The sequence below is a fragment of the Brachycentrus maculatus genome, unplaced genomic scaffold (assembly GCF_059751285.1).
Source record: "Brachycentrus maculatus isolate JH-2025_06_01 unplaced genomic scaffold, ASM5975128v1 h1tg000157l, whole genome shotgun sequence".
Classification (NCBI taxonomy): domain Eukaryota; kingdom Metazoa; phylum Arthropoda; class Insecta; order Trichoptera; family Brachycentridae; genus Brachycentrus; species Brachycentrus maculatus.
The window spans coordinates 1,280,898-1,302,500 of record NW_028280910.1 but is presented as its reverse complement, the minus strand read 5'-3'; the positions used below and the strand labels follow the sequence as shown (position 1 = coordinate 1,302,500).

Below are 21,603 nucleotides of genomic sequence, written 5' to 3'. Positions count from 1 at the left end.
TTTAATGTTCCTTCTGCCCTTTTAAACACAAAATATGTAACAATTTACAAACAAGTATATTGGAGATACAATTCTCTAAAAAACATTTTATAAAAGGGCAGAAGGAGTACCCACCACTTCCCGAAGCAAGTATACGAGCTGAAGGCTACGGTAACTACTTCACTCCCGCAAATTTGAATTTATTTAATGTTCCTTCTGCCCTTTTAAACACAAAATTTGTAACAATTTACAAACAAGTATATTACAGATACAATTCTCTAAAAAACATTTTATAAAAGGGCAGAAGGAGTACCCACCACTTCCCGAAGCAAGTATACGAGCTGAAGGCTACGGTAACTACTTCACTCCCGCAAATTTGAATTTATTTAATGTTCCTTCTGCCCTTTTAAACACAAAATATGTAACAATTTACAAACAAGTATATTGGAGATACAATTCTCTAAAAAACATTTTATAAAAGGGCAGAAGGAGTACCCATCCCGAAGCAAGTATACGAGCTGAAGGCTACGGTAACTACTTCACTCCCGCAAATTTGAATTTATTTAATGTTCCTTCTGCCCTTTTAAACACAAAATTTGTAACAATTTACAAACAAGTATATTACAGATACAATTCTCTAAAAAACATTTTATAAAAGGGCAGAAGGAGTACCCACCACTTCCCGAAGCAAGTATACGAGCTGAAGGCTACGGTAACTACTTCACTCCCACAAATTTGAATTTGAATTTATTTAATGTTCCTTCTGCCCTTTTAAACACAAAATATGTAACAATTTACAAACAAGTATATTACAGATACAATTCTCTAAAAAACATTTTATAAAAGGGCAGAAGAAGTACCCACCACTTCCCAAGGCAAGTGTACGAGCTGAAGGCTACGGTAACTACTTGACTCCCACAAATTTGAATTTGAATTTATTTAATGTTCTTTCTGCCCTTTTAAACACAAAATATGTAACAATTTACAAAACAAGTATATTAGGGATACAATTCTAGAAAACACAATATGAATTATAAATAATATGCAACAATTTATAAACAACTACATTAGGGATACAATTCTAAAAAAAACAAATGAATTATAAATAACATGTAACAATTTATAAAAAATAATATTATAAAAAATTATGTAATAATTTTCAAACAAGTATATTATAACATATATAAGTATTATAAATGTCTAATTTTTACTACTAATATTTTTTTTCAAAAGTGTTTCCATTTCCGCTGTATTTACCCTTTTATCAATATTTTTCAATTTATTATTAAATATCCTACACCACTCATTTAATAATATTTTTGTAATATGATGACAAAATAAACTAATAAATGTTTCCTTATGAGTGGCACATGAAAACCAATTAAAATCGATACATAATTTTATCTGTCTAATTATTTTTTTACTAATTTTATCACTATAACATAGGTCAACAATAGCTTGGTAAACTAATTTATGTGTAATAAGAAAACTATTTAAAAAATCACTACTTGGATATAACAATCCCCCTGTTTCTGAATATTGTAGACTTTTTATTAAACTGTGCTCATCTAAATTAATATTTTCGCTTAGTAAATTTTCCTTACATAAATTACATACATTTAATTTTGTCAAGATTTGTCTACATATAAAGCCTGCAAAATAAGAACCTGTATTTTTTTCAAAAAAATCAACACTATTAATAGTAATATTTTGTAAATGCTCTGCACTTGCAATTTCATTATTTAATTCTAGAGACAGATCCATAGAAGGCTCCATAGTAGACAAATCCTGTGATTTTTTATACATACTTTTTAAAAAACTATACATGTTCATCATATTGTCACTATCACTTTCACAATTCCCTATTGATTTACCTGTTGTCATGCTATTTAATAATAGAGTCTTAAACGCACTTATAAACTGGTAACACGATGGCCGCAAATTCTGTCCTCCATGTGCTCGAATTTGGCCGAAGAAATTTTCTAAGGGGTCTTGATTTAGCCTCCTTAAATTTATAAATCTGAAGAAAAAAAAATTCAGTACCAAAAATAATTTTAACTTTTTTATAAAAGTAAGTCAATATGGTTCACTTACTTAAATCCCATTTTATGCAGATCTTCCCAAATTGCTCTCATTGAATTGATGGTCACTTGAAAATTATGCATTGTTATCGGTCTGCGCTCTTTTACAGTATTGCCATCAAATTCCCATGATTGTAATATTTTTACAGCTTCTGTCCAGAAGGTGAGATGTTCAGAGTTACGAGATATAGCATTTTTTAATCCTTTATGTTTATATCCAAAAGAATTCAAACTATCAAATAAGGAATTCATGAAAAAAATTATTTCCATAGAAAATTGTGCAGTGTCGGGTAGAGGAAAATTATTATGCGAAGAGTTTTGTTCTAATCTTCTAGCATTTAATAAAAGCTGCAATGTAGATCCTACAGAACGGCTGAATACTTGTGCAGCATATTTCACCTGAAATTTTAAATGTTATTCATTAACGTAAACATTACCTGAAATCACTACTACATACATCATAAATAAAACTCACTATCATAAATACGCATCATTAAAAAAGTAGATATAATTTTTATAAAGTTGACTGCGGTATTTGAATAAAAAATTTCTTTCATTATAACATACTCTTTAAGAAAAACTAAACAATAAAAAGATAATTACAATCAGACATGAGAATATAATAAACAATAGCAATTAATGTTGGAAAAAAATCATAGATGTCAATAGATGCTAAAAAATATATTTTAAAAATACATGTGAATGGGCACTATTTTATTTATGAATTGTTCAATTTACATACATAATCTATAGTAATTTCATTCACAACTAAGATCAATTATATTATATTGAGTTTTTCATATTGAACTCTTAACACAATATTATGGATATTGAAGGCCACCATGTTAGCACTCATATCTCATTATTGAAAGAGGCTGGAAATAGCTGAAGAGGGAAAATACCGACATTTATATAAATAGACAAATTTTAGACCAGAGGCAGTAATAAACACATTGGGACATATAAAACTGTATTTTGCAAAATTCATAAAGGAAACTGTCTGCGGTGATCTCCTTTATTACCATTCTCATTATTGCAGCAGGAAATATTTGAATTTTTAGGTCTGTTTTTAAGTTTTATCCATAAGGGTTGAATAAAAATAATAATACTATTTATTATTTACTTTACCTTCATTTTTTCTTTCCCCTTTGGGTTTATATGGCGTTCTGTCAGTTTGGTGTGTCTCACAGTTCCCCCGGCTCCGTCAATCTTATATAGTGCATCAATATGCTTCCATTCAGCTCTCTTTCCATCGCATAGGATATTTTTGGCCAAAAAATTATTCCTGAAACATTTCAACAAGTGGGGTGGATCAAAAATATGATAAATATTTATACCACTTACACAATATTTATAATTTTCTGGATGCGCTCCTGGAGAAACTCGAAGTATATCTGCTCGCGTATCTGAAATTAAAGAATTAATTGCAGACACATTGGAAGATCCCTGATCACTTACAGTGGCTCTTATGATGAAACCAGTTTTATTTATTTCATTAATTATTTCTTTTATAATAGTTTTTAGTAAAATATGTTGAGTAGAATTTTTCACAAAGTAAAAAGCAACAGGTATTTTCCAATTGTGCTTTATAACCCTTAGCATAAATACCAGAACATGATCAGCTACATTATCTGTGCGCCTCCCCATCCCACTGTTCTCGAATCCATCAATGACATCATTTGAAGGGTTATAACTCACATGTGTCTGAATAGCCATCTCATCAAATAATAAAACACATTGTCTAGAATGTTCATCCAGTTTCCTCGAAGTCTTTTTTAAATGATCTATAATTATGGGATTGATACCGGAAGATAAATCAATATTTGATAAAATGGGTTGTAGAGTGGATTTGCAAGGTAGGTTAAACTCTGTTCTCAAAAATTTATATGTTTTGTTACTGAGCTTAGCTATAGAAAGTGCCATTATCTTTTCTTTAAATGTGTATCTTCTACCTTTAGGATGTGAATTGATTAGTCTTAATTGTGCAGCGATAAATGTTTTGGGAAATTGACGCATTTTTGACAAAACTTTTTTAAAATAAAGAGTGGGAGTACTTCTAGTGTCAACTTTTTTTTTTAAGGATTTATTTTCTTTTAGAATTTTTTTAAAATCTTTACTTAGATTTTGAATAATTGACTCTAATATTTTTATTCTTTCGTGATCAGTATCAGTGGATGTATTTGGTAGAAGAACAGAACCTGACGGAGTAGGAAGAACAGAACTTGACGGAGTAGGAAGAACAGAACCTGACGGAGTAGGAAGAACAGAACCTGACGGAGTAGGAAGAACAGAACCTGACGGAGTAGGAAGAACAGAACCTGACGGAGTAGGAAGAACATTCTTTTTAAGAGAGCCCACTGTAGGAACCCTGTTTTCTTTATCACCTGTGGAGAAAGTATGATTATTAACATTATCTAATTGATTATTTATAAATTTAGAATTGCTGCACACATCCAAGGAATAAATGGGTGAAATTGACTCACTTGAACAAGGGATATCAATAATATTGCTGAAAAAACTTAAAGGCAAAGGCAGATTATGATTAGGAAGAGCCCCTTTTTTTAAACGATTACGTGCAACGTCACTGACATTGAAGTGATTAGAGCAAATTCGAGGATCTTTTATATTCAAAAAGTTATTAATATCCGTCAAATATGGGAACATTATCCTATACCATAACTCACCCTTACCTTTAGGAACACTAAAAAATTTTATTGAATAATTTCTCCTTGAAGGGCAGCCAGGAACAATACATTTATAACCCATTATATATGTTTGAAGGCACTGAAAATAATAATGCACTATTAAAAAATTATAAAAAAGCAAATACAGATTCAATTCCGGCAGGTCAAAATGGATAATCCAAGTTGTTTGAAGGCACTGAAAATAAAAATTATGATACGTATAAAAATTGAAAATAAAGATTAATAAAAGCAGATGTATGTAAGGAAGTAGAGCAAATCTCGAATCGAAATCGGTTCTAATTTTAATTGCCCGCAATAAAACTGCAACCAACAATAAGAAGATAAAAGAATAATTACCAGCAACATAATAAAACAAAAATATCAATATAATCGATGCTGCAATAGGTAGGCACCTACGGATTTCTATTTTTCTATCCATAATTGTCTATAGCCATAGTTAGTCCATATTTATTTCAAATATTTGAACAACTTGTTGGTATCTCGTATTTTTCGTTTGAACAACTTGTTGGTATCTCGTATTTTTCGTTCCCGTTTTGGTGTTTTTGTTAGTGTATTAGCGTGTCTCGTCATTTCTGGTCGTTTTTTGAACAATCTGACGTTTACGAGTCGACCCCCCCTGCAGCAAATCCCAGTGCAACAGACTGCCACAGACTTCCCATTATATATTTACTCTATATCTATTCTTGTCCCTCTGATGTCTAACTGACGAAGACAGAAAGAAACAAAATAGAATGGTGGGTTTAAAAAGAGAAAAAGCAAGATTTTGTAGTGCGTTATCCTTCTCTTTTTACGAATATAATGTTAAAGTTTAGATACCTAAGCTTACGATCCATATATTCTACGGTTTCTCTCTGCGCCATAGAGAAACTAAGTGAATAAATTATCTCTATGGTTGTCAAAGTATTTTTTTAGTCTGTGATTTTACCGAGACGCCACCGAATATAGTCTTTGAGCCATCGCGTGACCCTCATTACGAGGGTTTTTACCTAGGATTTTCACTCATGAATTACAAGAATTTAAAGTTATTTTTAATATATAGAGGGTAAACCCACTCACAAGTAGGTATAGGTTATAAAACCTAAAAAGTTGAATCCTAAGTAGGGCCATGATTAGCGGTGTTGCATAAGCCGTAACTTTTTTCTAACGGCTGTGAGGGGGGAGGGGATGGTAGAGATTGTCACCCGAATTCCTTTTTTCAGGCTTCCAAGAGTCCTGTTTTTTTTTCTCATTAGGACTTTCAGGATCATTTTTTTTATGTCCATATTTGTTTTTTCTATTGCATACATTACTGTTCACTTGGAAATTAATTTTACACTATGTATCCGGATATTGTCTAGGATAGAGATGGCGAACAAATGACCCGCGGGTCACGCAGTGGCCCTGCGTGAGAAATCATCTGACCCGTTTGAACTTATAAATAAAATTATTTTTATTCGAAGCTTTCATTTAATAAAAATTAAAAGTGATCATAATAATAATAATAATAATTTGGATAATTTGTATAGCGCCATTTTCGTAAAATACTACCTCAAGGGCGCTTATAAAGACATGGAAAGATTAGCTACTGCGCTTTTAATTACGTTTAAATCGACATATGCATGCGAATTTAACTAACCATCGGTCTACCGCAAACAAAAACTATCGATAACTAGCGTTCTGGGTCCAACGGACCCTTATGTAAAGTTTTCTTCTTCTTCTTCTGCTTGGTTTAGGCCTTCTGGCCTGTTTTTAAGAGATATCGATTCTCAGCTGTCGATTCATCTCTTTGGTGGTCTGCTCGGGAGTCGGCTTGGGGTTGGCCGTACATTGCAATATGGGGGAGTCTGGATGGTTCCATTCTCCTCACATGCGCATACCATTGTCTCCTTCGTTACCTTCCCCACCTAACGACATCTATGATCTAGCATATTTCTCTCATCCTGGCGTTCAGGATCAGGCAGACTCTTGCTAGATATGCTTCTTAGAATTTACATTTCTGACACTCTAAGCGCGTTTTTCGTTACTACGGTGTCCGCTCTACTTTCGATCCCATGTCATGATGGGTCGCACATATGTATTACTTTTGTAAAGTATGGTATTTTTTTTACTTGTAACCCTTGTGTACGTTTTAAATTGTTATCTCTATATGTGATACATATTATATTAAGAGTTTTAATAAACTAAACATTAACTTCGCTATGGGAAAGACAGAGGGTTGAATCATGACTTCGAAACCGACTTTAGTGAAGAAATTACTGCCGCATGTGTAAGATTAACTATGAAATATACACACAAATACGCATTAAAATATTTTTCAGTTTTTTCACTATATTTTTTACATGCCGTGTTATTTGTGTAATTATATTGAAAATGCTATGATGTATAATTATACTTATTAGTAAATCAACACTCTTCCCAAATTTAAATGTACAGATCAGCTGATCAAAAACCGGTTGAACCTGTCCGCCTCAAAAATTCTAATATTTCTGCCAACGTAAATGTGTACCTACCTATGTTTACAAAGACTGATGAACTCTATGAAGAAAATAATTATTTCGAAGGCGGTAGCAATAAATAATAATCAAAAATTTTAACTTCAGCTTCTTAAACTTCGATCTTGGTGTATACATACATCCATACATGGTATAGAATAAAAATAAATGTGTGGGAAATACAGTGATAAATGACATAAACGATTCTCGACTAATGGGTCTATTCTAAACATAAACATAAATAAATTATTTCTAACGCTTTTTGTTTTGAATTACCTAACGTCTAAGTGACTCTGAAATCTAGCTACGACTTATGCAACACCGCTTACCATGGCCCTCCTTAAGCATTGACTTTATAAGTTGTATAGTCTATTCCTAAGTGTGTTTACTTCTTTATGTTTAAAGTTTTATTCACTGATTCTACATTTAATAATTCCTGATGGGACACGAGTGTAAGTTTAAGGGGACGAGGCTCCACTTAGAAATTGAAGTTATATTTAAGTTTAAAAAAAAACTACAGATGAAAAATCATTCAAACCCTTATCCGCACCCTATGGTGCATAGGGCACTGCATCATATAAATGCAGTGTTATCTTGATCATTAACACATGAAGGAAAGGTGATCAGCCCTCCGCTTCTGGTACCAGTCCAGGGTTATATTGAATAAATATTACAGTGAAAAAATCACTAATGTTTATTTGACCCCCCCTGGGAATCGAACCCGGGATCTCCAGTATGGTAGCCGAGCGTGCTGACCATTACAGAAAAATCAAAGCCAACACTATTGTAGGGAAAGCAAGAAATTTAAAACCGTACGCTAAATCTAAGGGAAAAACACTAAATTCACAATAAAAACACATACTTATCTTGCATGTCTCTATTTTAAATACGCACGATTTAATATTTATAACGAGGCAAGATTTTTGGTTTCCGGATGTACTGCAGGTCGCGCACGTTATAATTTTACCAAATTAGGGGGTACCTCAAAAGAGTGGGTCATGAAAATTATCATTTTTATGGCATTCGTGTTTATGATCTCGCCGTCTGTCAGCGCTTTGTGTTTTAAAATACTGCCGACGTCATAAATCATGCAATTTCAAGGTTAGTATGTCACCAAGAAGAGACATTTTATTAAGGCTGAGATCTCAAACGTTGAAATTCAGGACGCGAACGGCTGCGCTAGAGGTGGAATGTGTTCCTAAATGTGATGCTTTTCAAATAATAATAACAATAAAATAATAGTAAGATCTCAAACGTACAAATTCAGAATGCGATCGGCAGCGCGAGTAACCAGACGTGTTGTCTGCGCACATTTCTTTTGATAGAATATTTATTAAAATATGACTTATTTTAGAATATATTGATATGGAACAAAATATTTTTATGTATTTTTTTAACTCCTTACCTTTCAATAACTCTTTTCTTTACAATACCATACGTTTATTTCGAGAAAAAACTATTTTTTTCAATACAAAAACGGTATTTTAAGCGACAACAAAAAAAAAATATTATTATTATTACGTCAAATGTTACCCGGGTTAAAATAAAATTATGTTGCGATTTATTGTATGTTGGGCCTTAAACTAACTAGCTAACCATAACGTTGCTTTCCCGCAGGGGTAGTACAGAGAATAGAACGCCGTACCAACCTGTCTTTGCAAAAAATTTTCGACTCTTCCACATACATACCCAGCGATCATTCCGACTCTTGACCTGACTACTTTTTAAGTATTTGAAATACTTCATCATGCCAAATATTCCTCAGTCTTCTTCTTATTCTATTACCAACCATATTCGCCTCGTAAATTTGTTTTACTATTCTTTCTTCGCTCATTCACATGCCCAAGACATCTCAACACATCTTTCTTTATCTTATCGATAATACCCTGCATTTTTTTCTTATATCAACATTCGAACATCTATCATACATCGAGAGATCGCATTTCGACTGCAGTCAACTTTCATCTTTCTTTTGCCAACTCCATACTTCACTTCCATACACTAGGGTAAGAGCCAGGACACGGTTATGTACTACCAGTTTACCTTTCGCTGTTAAGTTTTTATTTGTTATAACCAGGGCGTTTTGTTTCCACGTATCGCGGTGGAACGACGTTCTGGCACCTATTTTCACGGACGATTTTTTTAAAAATTTTCAAAACCAATAAGACTAATGAATGTTTGTGCTTACGTAATCCCAATCCATATTTATAAATTCGTCAAAATGATAAAATATGGTATTGTAATGAATATTTAATTGATATTTTCATACAATTTTTTTAGTAAAAAGACTTGACATGAAGCGATTTCCGGGACTTTTTTGTTTTAAAAAAAACCATTCAGGCTCCATTTACTGTTCCCAGCATTTACTCCCCTTTCTGTTACAATGTCGTTGTATGTCTGCCGTCATTTTATTAAAATTTCTATATTTGTCCTATAAAACGAATGCAGACGTAAAAATTAATAATAAAAAACAGATGGATCGGACGGTCACGAATCTCTTGCAGTACCGCTATGCGCTGAGGAATTTTTTAATTACTCGAGACACGATCAATTTTTATTCTGTTTTTTTCCCGACCGGTTTCCAAATGTAATCTATATTTTTGATTAAGCAATTTGCTTACATAATGCAAATATTTATGGATATAAATTAACAAAAGGCTACGCATTGAACTTGGTATTGCTTGTATTGAATCAATTTTAACCCTTAGCTCCGGAGTGTCGCCATAGAGGCGGCATGGTTATTTGCTGTACTACTCGAGTTCCGCCGCTATGGCGCCAAGAAAATAATGTTTTGATATTTAATATTTTTTTATATATTGGGTATGGTTGAAGTACTAAATCAATTGCAAATGCGTAAAGCAAATGCACAAAGAGAATTGTTCACAAAAATCAAGCTCCGTGAAACTTCGTATTTTGGTCACATAATGAGAGGTAAAAAATGTGCCATCCTACAACGGATCATAAAAGGGAAGATTCAGGGTTGCAGAGGGGTTGGAAGAAGACAGCTTTCCTGGCTTCGGAACATTCGAGAGTGAACCGGGATGAGAAGTGTGTAGGAGCTGTTTCGTGCTGCCCAGGAGACAGACAAGGTTTCTCCCGAGTGATCGTCAACGTTGGAGGGATACATGAAGAAGATACTGTTTTTTTTACTTTTCTTCTTCTTCTTCTTGATATAGGCCTTCTGGCCTATTTTTAAGGGGGATTAGCCCCCTGCGATGTCGATTCCCAGCTGTCAATCCATCTCTTTGGTGGAATGCCCGGGAATCGTGTTCCTTGGGATTGACCGTGCAATGCAATGTGGGGGGGGGGGTCTGGATGGTTCCATTCTCCTCACATGCGCAAACCATTGTCTCCTTCGTTACCTTCCCCACCTAACGACATCTTCGATCTCGTATATATCTCTTATCCCGGACTCCTCATTTTCCTAAAAGATAATTTTTAAAGGTAATTGAGAATACGCGCATCTGAGTTCTAACGAGTATGATACTTAACGCATAGGAAGACACGAAACCCGAAATTACTTACACACCTTAATCGACATTTAAAAAAAATATATAATAATGTAATTAAGTGTTAAGCACAGTGATGTCTCGCACAACGAACGCTGCGCAGAACGAACTTTTTATTCGTCCATTACGCGACTCACACAACGAACCTCGCTTCACACAGCGGACTATAAAGGATGAAAAATTTATTAGTTGTATATTGTTAATATGTAATATGACGGGAAACCATATTTCATCTTGACGCTCCAATGTTCCAAGATCTCACGTTGCCCGAAGAAGAGGATGTGGAGGAGCTTATTAAAGGACGCCAAGAAGAGCTGACAACTGAAGAGCTCCAAGCACTTCTAGTCCAGCAACATGATGAAGCTCAAAAAGAAGCTTCATCTGACAGCGAGGAGGAGTAAACAAATCAACCAATCTCAACTGCTGCCATCCTGGTCAAATGGAGAGACGTTTAGGAGTTTATCAACGCTCATTATCCAAACTCAGCTGAGGCCAACAGGATCAACCATCTCTACAATGACAACCTTGCCCGCTATTTCCGGCAGGTGTTGAAGAAGAGGGAGAAACAGACAATCTTGGAAAGGTTTAACAATAAGCTCATATTTTTTTTACCCAAGTGTTTTGTTGAAATCCGTAAGCATTATCCGTTAGAAGGAGATCCTTCTAATTCTTATCTGCACCCAATGGTGCATAATGCACCGTATCATATAAAACCAGTGTCCGTTGAGTACAAGAATAAAAGGTCAAAGGGAAATATCAGAGTGAAAAATCACTTGTTTGTATTTTGATCTGTCTGGGAATCGAACCTTTGAACCTCCAGCACAGTAGCCAAACGCACTAATCACTGCACTACGGAGGCGGACACTGACGAAGAGAAATATCTACATACGTATTTTTTTCTAAAAACGAATTATTAATCGAAAAAAATGTAAATTAGAAAATGTTTTAAATAAGCTTACGGGCATGAATAATATTAAAACTAAGTTGTACAACTTTTCTCTCCTTCTTCGTAATGCAGTGGTTATCATCAGCGCAAACTATATTTATTGGCAAAGCATCGACTGCCTGAATCGAAAAAAAGGGTTATTAATTTTTCAACATATCTCATTTATTATATCGGTCAGGTTGAGAGTCGGAATAATCGGTGGGTATGTATGGAGGTGAACCATAGAGTTGGAAAAAGAAGGATGAAAGTAGACTGAATGCAGTCGAAATGCGATCTCTCAGTGCGGCAAAACGGTGTATGATAGATGTTCAAATGGTGATATAAGAAAATAATGTATTCCTTATGTTTTTTTGTAGTCTGATTTAAAATATATCTGGAGCTATAAAAACGCGTTACACAACCTAATTTGTGCATTAACTTATCAACTTTGAGTGATCGAATCCAAAAACCAAATAAACACTAGGTATACGGCACTTGTATAATACCACTTTTTCAGTTTTATATCATTACACTCTAATAGTTTCGAAAACTACAGATGTTTTCATCCGCAGGTGATTTTTGACTCGATCGCCCATCACCGGAAGATTACATAAAGTTTTACGAAATCAGAAAAACCAATAAATCAAATAGGTACAAGTTGAAGTAAAACATAGGTATTAAATTAATAGTAAAAATGTCTTAAACATCAAATAAACATGAAATAAATAATTGTTGGGTAATATATCCAAAATTAAACACGGTTAGTGGATTAAATTTTAATTTATTTACATATATGATATGTGACGCGTTTCGTCTTATTAAGACATTATCAAACACTCCAGAGTGTTTGAGTGTTTGATAATGTCTTAATAAGACGAAACGCATCACATATCATATATCGCTCACTCCTTTCAACAACGTCATATATCAAAAATAGTCAATTTTCAGCTGTGCATGTTTTCTGCATGCCCAGAAAATGTACTATATCCCAGCAAAAGAGGCATATTTCTAACTTAATATTTACCCGCTACAGGGTAGAAAATGTTGTTTTTGCATTTTGAAGAAAATGTAATGTTTAATTATTTTTTTAAATAAACTTAATATTTTTCAAATTGAGAAAAAAACTTCAGGTTTTACCTAAAAAGATATGTTACACAGTAAAAAGTTAAATAAGTGGCTTGATATTTATTTTTAATACATTGTGTTATATTTTTGAACTTTAAAAACGTTCTCCTGAAAAATCAAGTTTTTTTATTTATGACGTTCTTGAAAGGAGTGAGCGATATGTAAATAAACTAGAATTCAATCCACTAACCGTGTTTAATTTTGGATATATTACCCAACCATTCAACATGGAATTCTACCAGCTGTCTGCAGTTACAATAAACAAATCAAATAAAGGTATTGAAATATCCATAATAAAGTGGAAATGTTCGGAGGAAAAGCGAAGCGTTCGTTCATTTCTTTTGTCGCGTTTTAAAGATTGTTTGATTAAAATCCGCATTAATCCATTCTCACACAGACGACAGAAGAGGGGCTTGCCGACTCGCGCGAGTGTGAGTAGCCTCAACGTTCAACATCGAACGCACACACCGCCATTTTTTGTTTGTTAATCTACCTGTTGTGTTCCCTCGTTTCTCCGCCTCACCTGTCGCGGCGCGGCAGGAACTTCTCTACTTCTCCAGTACGCGCCGGAGAGCCGACAGTGGTGAACGTGTGTACTGGTCAGCCGTCCTCTCGATATTCGGTTTTTCGATAAATCGTGATAAATCGCCTCGAATGGCTGCTCTTCTGTAGAGGGATATCTCATACCTACTCATTCTGCGCCGTCCGCCGAGAATCGCGGTGCGCTGAACCAATCGGAAGTTCTTACCCGGTGTTGTGTGAGTTCCGATGTAGGAACATGTGAACGGTATAACGTATAGAAAGTTTGGTGCAGTGAAGACTGGAAAGTTCGGCAAATTCGTATTTTTAAAGCCGCAGGGCGCATGTGCCCTAAATAAAAGCGCGTAAACATCGTAAGGCTTCGTATCCTCAAAAGTATGGCAGAAAATACGTACAGCCCCTCGCAGTTGTACCTGTTGCTTCGAATCGAACTATCGATCTAACGAGCGAGATAAAGTTTCATGCGTACGTATTTGCGGTTGTATATGCATTCCTTTTATCTCCTACTATGTAACGTAATTTGTTTTACGGCCATACATCGGTCTAATAAAAAATCCCGTTCGCCTATCAACATTCCTATGGTAATCATGGGTGATTACACCGAAATATTGGTATCACAGTTAATCAAGTCAGCGTCTTTTACAGAATAGAACACAAGTATCGTGTTTACTGGTAATTTATTCTCGCATTCACAAAACTGATAAGAATCTAGAAAGATCACGACTAGAGACTTACGTATGCCGAATCGTTAATTTTTATTATTATTTAGCTATTTGAAAAACATGTCAAGCTAAAATATATTGTTCTTTCTGCACAATGGGCAGTTTTCACGTATTATTATCAGGGCTTTTTTAAAGCAAAAAATGTCACTGAACTCACTTCATATCAAGCTTTTTACTAAAAAAAATAGTTCATTCCAATACCATATTTTATCATTTTGACCCCAAGTCTAAATGATTTTGAAAATTAAAAAAAATATATATCCGTGAAAAAAATTGCCAGAACGCCGTTCCACCGCGTTATATGTAAAATTATTATTATTGACAAACAAACTAATATTTACTACTATTTTTTTATTCTGCAAGGGAATAAACAGATACAAAGGATTAAACTATCTATATTTAAATTGCAAGAAAAAAATACAGTTTTTAACGTCATCAAACGTGACGTCATTAGTTGTTTTGACCCCAAGAATCAAATTTACGATATTTGCGACCCCTGGTACCGCAGATTTTGATTTTTACCCTGACGAATTTCGTACTGCAAGCACGAAGCATGACTGAAGCATGTCAGAACTATGTTTTGTAATGCCATAAATTTTCTAAAACCATGTGTAATGATCCAATATATCGCCAACTGACTAAATTGCTGCAATTCGATTTGCGAATCATTGATAGTTCGTTGAAATCGTTTTATATATATGGGGATGTATAAGAAAAATCAAATTGAACATATAAGAATGGCATGTGAGGCTGAGTTAGGTATGATTATAGGTTTGAGTAAAGAGAAGGAAGAGTCAGGGACATGTGGAGCGAATGGATTACGAGAGAATGACTAAGAGAGTATATTCGTCAAATGTGAACGGGAGAACAGAACGATCACGGCTAGTAAAAATATGACACTATCAAATCAAACAGAAGTCTAAATCTGGTGGTTTAAAAAATTCTACGTAATAAAAAGTCTATGGGAATGTATGATGTATGGATGTAGAGGAAGCTAGGATCATGTAGGTATGTCCGGACAGGCAAGTGCGGCGTTCCATCCTTTTTGCCTACCCCTGCAATGAAATAAATCCCTTATCCACACCCGATGGTGCATAGAGGACTGCATTACATAAACGCAGTGTTATCTTATTCGTTAACACATGAAGGAAAGGAGATCAGCTCCTCGCTTCAGGTATCAGTCCAGGGTAATATTGAGTACACATTAGAGCAGCGGTCGGGGAACCGGTGTAAATTACCCCAAATGGGGTAAAATAGATTATTTGGGGTAACAAGGATATTTTTCATTTTTAGAAAAGCAAATCTGTCGTCTTTTTGGTTGTCAAAAGCGACGAAGGCTTTCAAAATTGCACATGAGGAGGCGGAAAAAATGTTGCTGCCATTTGCAACAATCTACCTTCGTGAACAAGGTTTTTACACTCTAATGAACATAACGAAGAACAGAAATCGATTAAACGCCGAAGGCTGTATTCAAATTGCTCTTGTATAAAAAAGTCTACAATTTCGAAGTAATAGTATCAAACATGAAGCAACATGATTTCTCCAAAAACTGAAAAGGAAACCTGAAAACCTGAATTTCAGTTTGATCCAATTTGAGAATAATGTTGTTTATCTATTTTTTATTATTTTATTTTTTTATTAAGTTAACAAGAGAAGATATGTTAAACAAAACATTAAATGATATGCATTAAACAAGCCTATTATAGTTAACCACAGAAACATAAAGATTAGTACAAAATATTTAGTGTAGATCTAGCAAATGAACACGTATTTATGAGAGAAAATGTGTGTAAGAGGGTGTGTGTATGTGTGTCTATTACATACATACTATTTTCATATAACTTTTTATTTTCTGTGTAAGTTAATTCAATAATTAATGTGTATTTAAAATATACATTGATTGTCTTCTTTTCGAAATGGGGAAAGGGTAATATCGACTTACGCAAAAATATTTTTGGGGTAATGGTCAAAAAAGTTATTTATTGATTTGGCGTTTAATTTGTAGAACTCATTTTAATTTATGTATTTATTTTTAAATCAAACACAGATTTTTTGAGTATACTAAGTTATATTTTCAAATACCCAATAAAGAAATAACAATGGTTATTGGTGATCTCAATGCAAAAGTTGGATCAAACAGTTACCTCGAAGGTGCAGTTGGCCATTATGGAATTGGCACCCAAAATGATAGAGGTGAACGTTTGATCCAATTTGCTATTGAAGAAAAAATGACAATCATGAATACTTGGTTTAAACAGCACATCAGACGCCTATACACATGGATATCACCGGGTGATAGATGTCGCAACCAGATTGATTACATCATGATAAATAGCCGCTGGAGGTCATCGGTAAGTAATGTTAAAACTTATCCTGGTGCAGATTGCGGCTCTGATCATAATCTGCTGATTGCACAAATCAGAGCCAAGTTCAAAATTATAAAAAGGGATAAGTTTAAAACTTTAAACCTCAATGAGCCAGCAATTAAATGTTTTGGCACAGATATCAGGAAACAAGACGCTGATTTCAACGTAAACTCCTCAGAAAATGTCGAACAGCGTTGGAACAGTCTCAAATAGAAAATTGTCAAGACTGCAATGAAATATCAGGAGCCGAGAAATGAAAAGAGGAAATCTTGGATATCAGACCCCACATGGGATATGATATCAAAGCGAAAAGCGATGAGAGTAAAAGGAACCTCATCTGCAGAAGCGAAACAAGAATACTCTAGGCTCAATAAAGATATACAAAGACATTGCCGACGAGACAAAAATAAACAAATTTCGGATATCTGTGCTGAGATAGAAGATAAAGCGAATAGCGTCACTACAAAGGATCTTTTCCAAAAGGTTAAACTCTTAACCCGTGCCTTCAAACCTCAGACATGGGCAATAGAGGACCAAAATGGAAGCGTTCTGACGGACATTGGCAGCGTCTTGGAGAGATGGCGAGGTTACTGCTCCGGACTATATGCCGAGACCTCAACAGCAGGAAGTCCTTCCTTTGAGAATCAAACCATGGAACCCGACATTTTGGAAGAAGAGATTCGAAATGCACTGAAAAAACTAAAATGCAACAAGTCCCCCGGCAATGACTGCATACAGGCCGAGCTTCTAAAAGAACTAGGGGATAAGGGCATAAAAACAGTGCTGGATCTCTGCAACCTCATATGGAGAACGGGAACATGGCCTCAGGAATGGGCTGAATCTGTTTTCATTCCTCTTCACAAAAAAGGCTCATCCAAAAAGTGTGAAAACTATAGGACAATAGCACTTATCTCTCACACCAGCAAGATAATGCTATATGTTCTAAAAGCACGATTACACAGTTACATTGGATGGCAAATACCAAAGGAACAAGCTGGTTTTGTGAAAGGAAGAGGAACAAGAGAGCAGATCCTCAACATCCGCCAAGTGATCGAAAAAAGCCGAGAGTTCCTGACGCCAACAGTTTTATGCTTTATCGATTACAAAAAAGCTTTCGACTGCGTGAAGTGGGAACATCTGTGGAAAGTACTCATGGAGATGGGAGTCCCATCCCATTTGATAAAACTCATCCATGGACTTTATGCCCAAAGTAAGGCAATCGTAAGAATCAATGGCATAAACACTGCAAGCTTCCCCACTGAGAAAGGTGTAAGACAGGGATGCATACTCTCCCCTGACCTGTTTAATATCTATGGGGAATACATCATGCGCAGGGCTCTCTACGAATGGAATGGAGGAGTGTCCATTGGTGGCGTAAAGCTGTCCAATATACGATATGCGGACGACACAACACTTCTGGCGAAAGACCCAAAAGAGATGGTAGATCTCCTTAAACGAGTAGAGATTGAGAGCAAGGCACTGGGACTAGAGATTAACCAAAGCAAGACCAAGATCATGATCATAGATCGATCTAAGAAGTTTGGTGATCTCGGGAACTCACTGGAAGGTTTAGAGATAATAAACGAGTTCCAGTTCCTTGGATCTCAAATCAGCAATGAAGGAACTTGTGAAGGAGAGATTAGACGTCGTATCGCCATCGCCAAAAGTGCCATGTCTAAGCTAGACAAAATTTGGAAAGACCGGGGTGTGAGTAACAACACCAAGATGAAGCTTGTCAGGAGCTTGGTCCACTCCATTTTTCTCTATGCTGCTGAAACATGGACTATAAAAGCAGCAGAAAGGAGAAAAATTGATGCCTTCGAAATGTGGTGTTGGAGGCGCATGCTCCGAATTCCATGGACAGCTAGACGCACCAATGAGTCCATTCGCCAGGAACTACGCTTGGATGGCTTGTCTCTGGCCAATATCTGTACCCGACGGATTCTCCAGTTCTTTGGACACGTTGCGCGTGGCAACGAGGATAGCCTGGAACGCCTAGTTGTGATCGGTAGCCTGGAGGGAAAGAGAGGGAGAGGAAGATCCCCCACACGATGGACCGATCAAATTAAGGCAGCAGCAGGCACCTCAGTGGTTGGAGCGCTACGTGCAGCGCAGTCAAGGGATAACTGGAGAAGAGTCATTGCTTCTGCAAGGGTCACAACCCTCAGCAATGAGGATTAAGACGGAGAAGAAGAAGAAGAAGAAGAAGTTATATTTTATTAACAAAAACACATAAAAAATTAATAAACGAATGTTTGAAACATTCACTTGAAAATGCTATAAATAGGCGAAACAATTGTCAAAATTTATGTGTTTTTGTTAATAAAATACAACTTAGTAGACTCAAAAAAATCTGTGAGATGATTTAAAAATTAATACATAAGTAAAAAAAGTTCTCCGACCGCTGCATTAGAGTGAAAAATCACTTCTATTTGTTTGATCCCCCCTGGGAATCGAACCCGGGGACGGTAGCTAGTATGCGATATACAGTGAAAATAATATATAAAAAATAAAACCCTTATCCGCACCCCAATGATGCATAGGGCACTGCGTCATATAAACGCAGTGTTATCTTGATCGTTTACACATGAAGGAAAGGTGATCAGCCCTCCGCTTCAGGTACCAATCCAGGGTAATAATATTGAATAAATATTACAGTGAAAAAATCACTTATATTTATTTTACCCCCCTTGGGAATCGAACCCGGGATCTCCAGAACGGTAGCCGAGAGTGCTGACCATTACACTACGGAGGCGGACAGTGAAAATAGCCATTATAATATTTTTTTTCAATAAATAAATTTTCTATTTAGTTAGACTTTGAGAATTGATTTATTGTAACTGCAGACAGTTGGTAAAATTCCATATTAAATTGTTGGGTAATATATCCAAAATAAAACAAGGTTTTCATTGGATTGAATTCTACATTCATTTATGTATATCTTAATACGTGACGCGTTTCGTCTTCTTAGGACATTATTTATAATTATAATTTATAACACTGGATTTACGTGTTTCACGTGTTTAATAATGTCCTAAGAAGACGAAACGCGTCACGTATTAAGATATACATAAATAAATATAGAATTCAATCCAACAAGAACCTTGTTTTATTGTGGATATATTATCCAACAATTTGAGAATTGACCCGATGTGCTTTTTCAGGAAGTGTTGAGTGATAAGCCGTCACGAATTGCATTAAGAACGGATGTACAAAACAATGTAGTGTTATTCACACGAGATCTGCAACAGTCGGTAGCACCGAGACACCGGGAACTAACGAGAGGCACCAGGCAGGCCGGCAGCCGCCAGCAGCTACCAGGCAGTCATGAGGGAAGAAGAGTTGGAGATCGCGCTAAAGGTAAACACTGCTCCTAACATCGGAACTCGGCTTAGGTATAATTCACGACTATAACTCTAGGCCTTGCACACTCTTTACTCTAACATAAAATACACTAATACAACACACCACACGCCACATCAGGCAAACACATTTTATTTTGAGCTAAATAGTATTTTTACTATTTCCAAAAACTGAAAAGGAAACCTGAAAACCGGAATTTCAGTTTGATCCAATTTGAGAATTTTTGTTGTTTGTCTATTTTTTTATTTTTTTATTAATTTATTTAGGTTAATAACGGCAACACATATTTGGTAAAACAAAACATTTAAAGATATACATTAAACAAGCCAATTATAGTTAACCATAGAAGCATGAAGATTATTACAAAATATTTAGTATAGATCTAGCAAATGAACACGTATTTCTGAGAGAAAACGTGCATGTGTGAAGTGTGTGAGGGTGTGTGTGTGTGTGTGTGTGTGTGTGTGTGTGTGTGAGTGTGTGTGTGTGTGTGTGTGTGTGTGTGTTTATTACATAGTTACATATTTTATATTAATAATATGTAAGTATGTAATAGATATTATATACATATTATATATTGTTGTATAAAATGTGAAATCAGTAATAAGTCTCATTATCGGCTCCTTATATTGTATATTATTTTTATTGATGGCTGTTGATTTAATAAAATTTTATTGATTGATTGGCTTGGATTGGCTTGTGCTTTTGGCCATCTTTCTTCGGATCGGTGCTCTTGATCGGTGCGTGATCACGGTGCGCGTAAATTCGATCACGCCAAACTGTCGTAGTCGTTTTAATTTTTCAAAACCGGACTGCCGGATGGTAAAATTCCGTGTAGTGCACAAACGCTCTTACTGCGGATGAATCTAACAACTGTGTGAGAAAGCTCGCGAGTACATTAACAGACTATTGTAATGTTGTATGCAGGTACACGAAACTGCGCCATGAATAGGCCTGATAATTGTGTGAAAATTTTTATTTATCAACTTGCTCGTATAAGAAGAAGGTTTGTGTCTTTTAAATCTAGCGTTATTATGTGCTTGTTGCCAGCAATAATTAAAATTGCTTAGCTGACATCTAAATATGTAAAATTTTATACTATTTTTTGACATCTCAACATAGATGGAGAAGAAATGGAAGTCTGGGCTTTTACGGGGCCGTCATAGGCTGGTTTAAGTTATCACTTCACACACGTGTAACATTCACAAATTCTACCCGTACAACCACACTACTCAAATTCTTGGAACATCTAAATATGTTGTTCAAATTCGAAACATTCACTAAAATTTAACTATGTAACATAAATAACACAAATATGTATATCTATTTTAATAAATATATAAATAAATATATATATATATATATATATATATATATATATATATATATATATATATATATATATATATATATATATATATATATATATATATATATATATATATATATATATATATATATATATATATATATATATATATATATATATATATATATATTTAATTATTGTGTTTTTATTATTTACACAAATATTTGAACTTCATACTTTTTCCGTGAGCCTAAGCGGCTCATGATTAGAAATAGCTATCGGATTTTGATAGAGTGGATTCGAACTGAGAAACTTTAACTTAAGAGTCCGCGACACTAACCACGGGACCACAACCAGACACTTTTATAGATTTTAATTATCTCCAATGTCATGCGTACCTATCTAACTTACCATTAATTCCAGCATCATTCGCTAAATGCGATTGCCAGTTATGACGTCACAATGATCGTATCTAATACCTACATATTATATGTTACATATTCTAATT

The 21,603-nt window shown here is 34.9% G+C and overlaps 1 protein-coding gene and 1 long non-coding RNA gene across 3 annotated transcripts in view; one reads left to right on the top strand and one right to left on the bottom strand.

Moving 5' to 3' along the window:
• Window positions 1-625: 625 nt before the first annotated feature.
• On the bottom strand, window positions 626-4,906 carry LOC148308571 (uncharacterized). The gene is made up of 3 exons (XR_015837665.1): window positions 3,189-4,906; window positions 2,074-2,459; window positions 626-1,999 (listed from the first exon to the last, which is right to left on the bottom strand). It is a non-coding gene; the product is annotated as an uncharacterized LOC148308571 (long non-coding RNA).
• Window positions 4,907-13,289: 8,383 nt separating this feature from the next.
• The window catches only part of Rab23 (RAS oncogene family member Rab23), a 35,113-nt gene continuing 26,799 nt past the window's right edge, over window positions 13,290-21,603 (top strand). Inside the window, exons 1-2 of one of the 2 annotated variants that reach the window (XM_088261480.1) lie at window positions 13,290-13,800; window positions 19,592-19,783. In XM_088261480.1, the coding sequence (XP_088117606.1) occupies window positions 19,751-19,783 (33 nt within the window). In that variant the 5' untranslated portion in view covers window positions 13,290-13,800; window positions 19,592-19,750. Of the gene's footprint in view, window positions 13,801-19,587; window positions 19,784-21,603 lie in introns of both variants that reach the window. The other variant, XM_088261479.1, reaches the window with a different exon arrangement.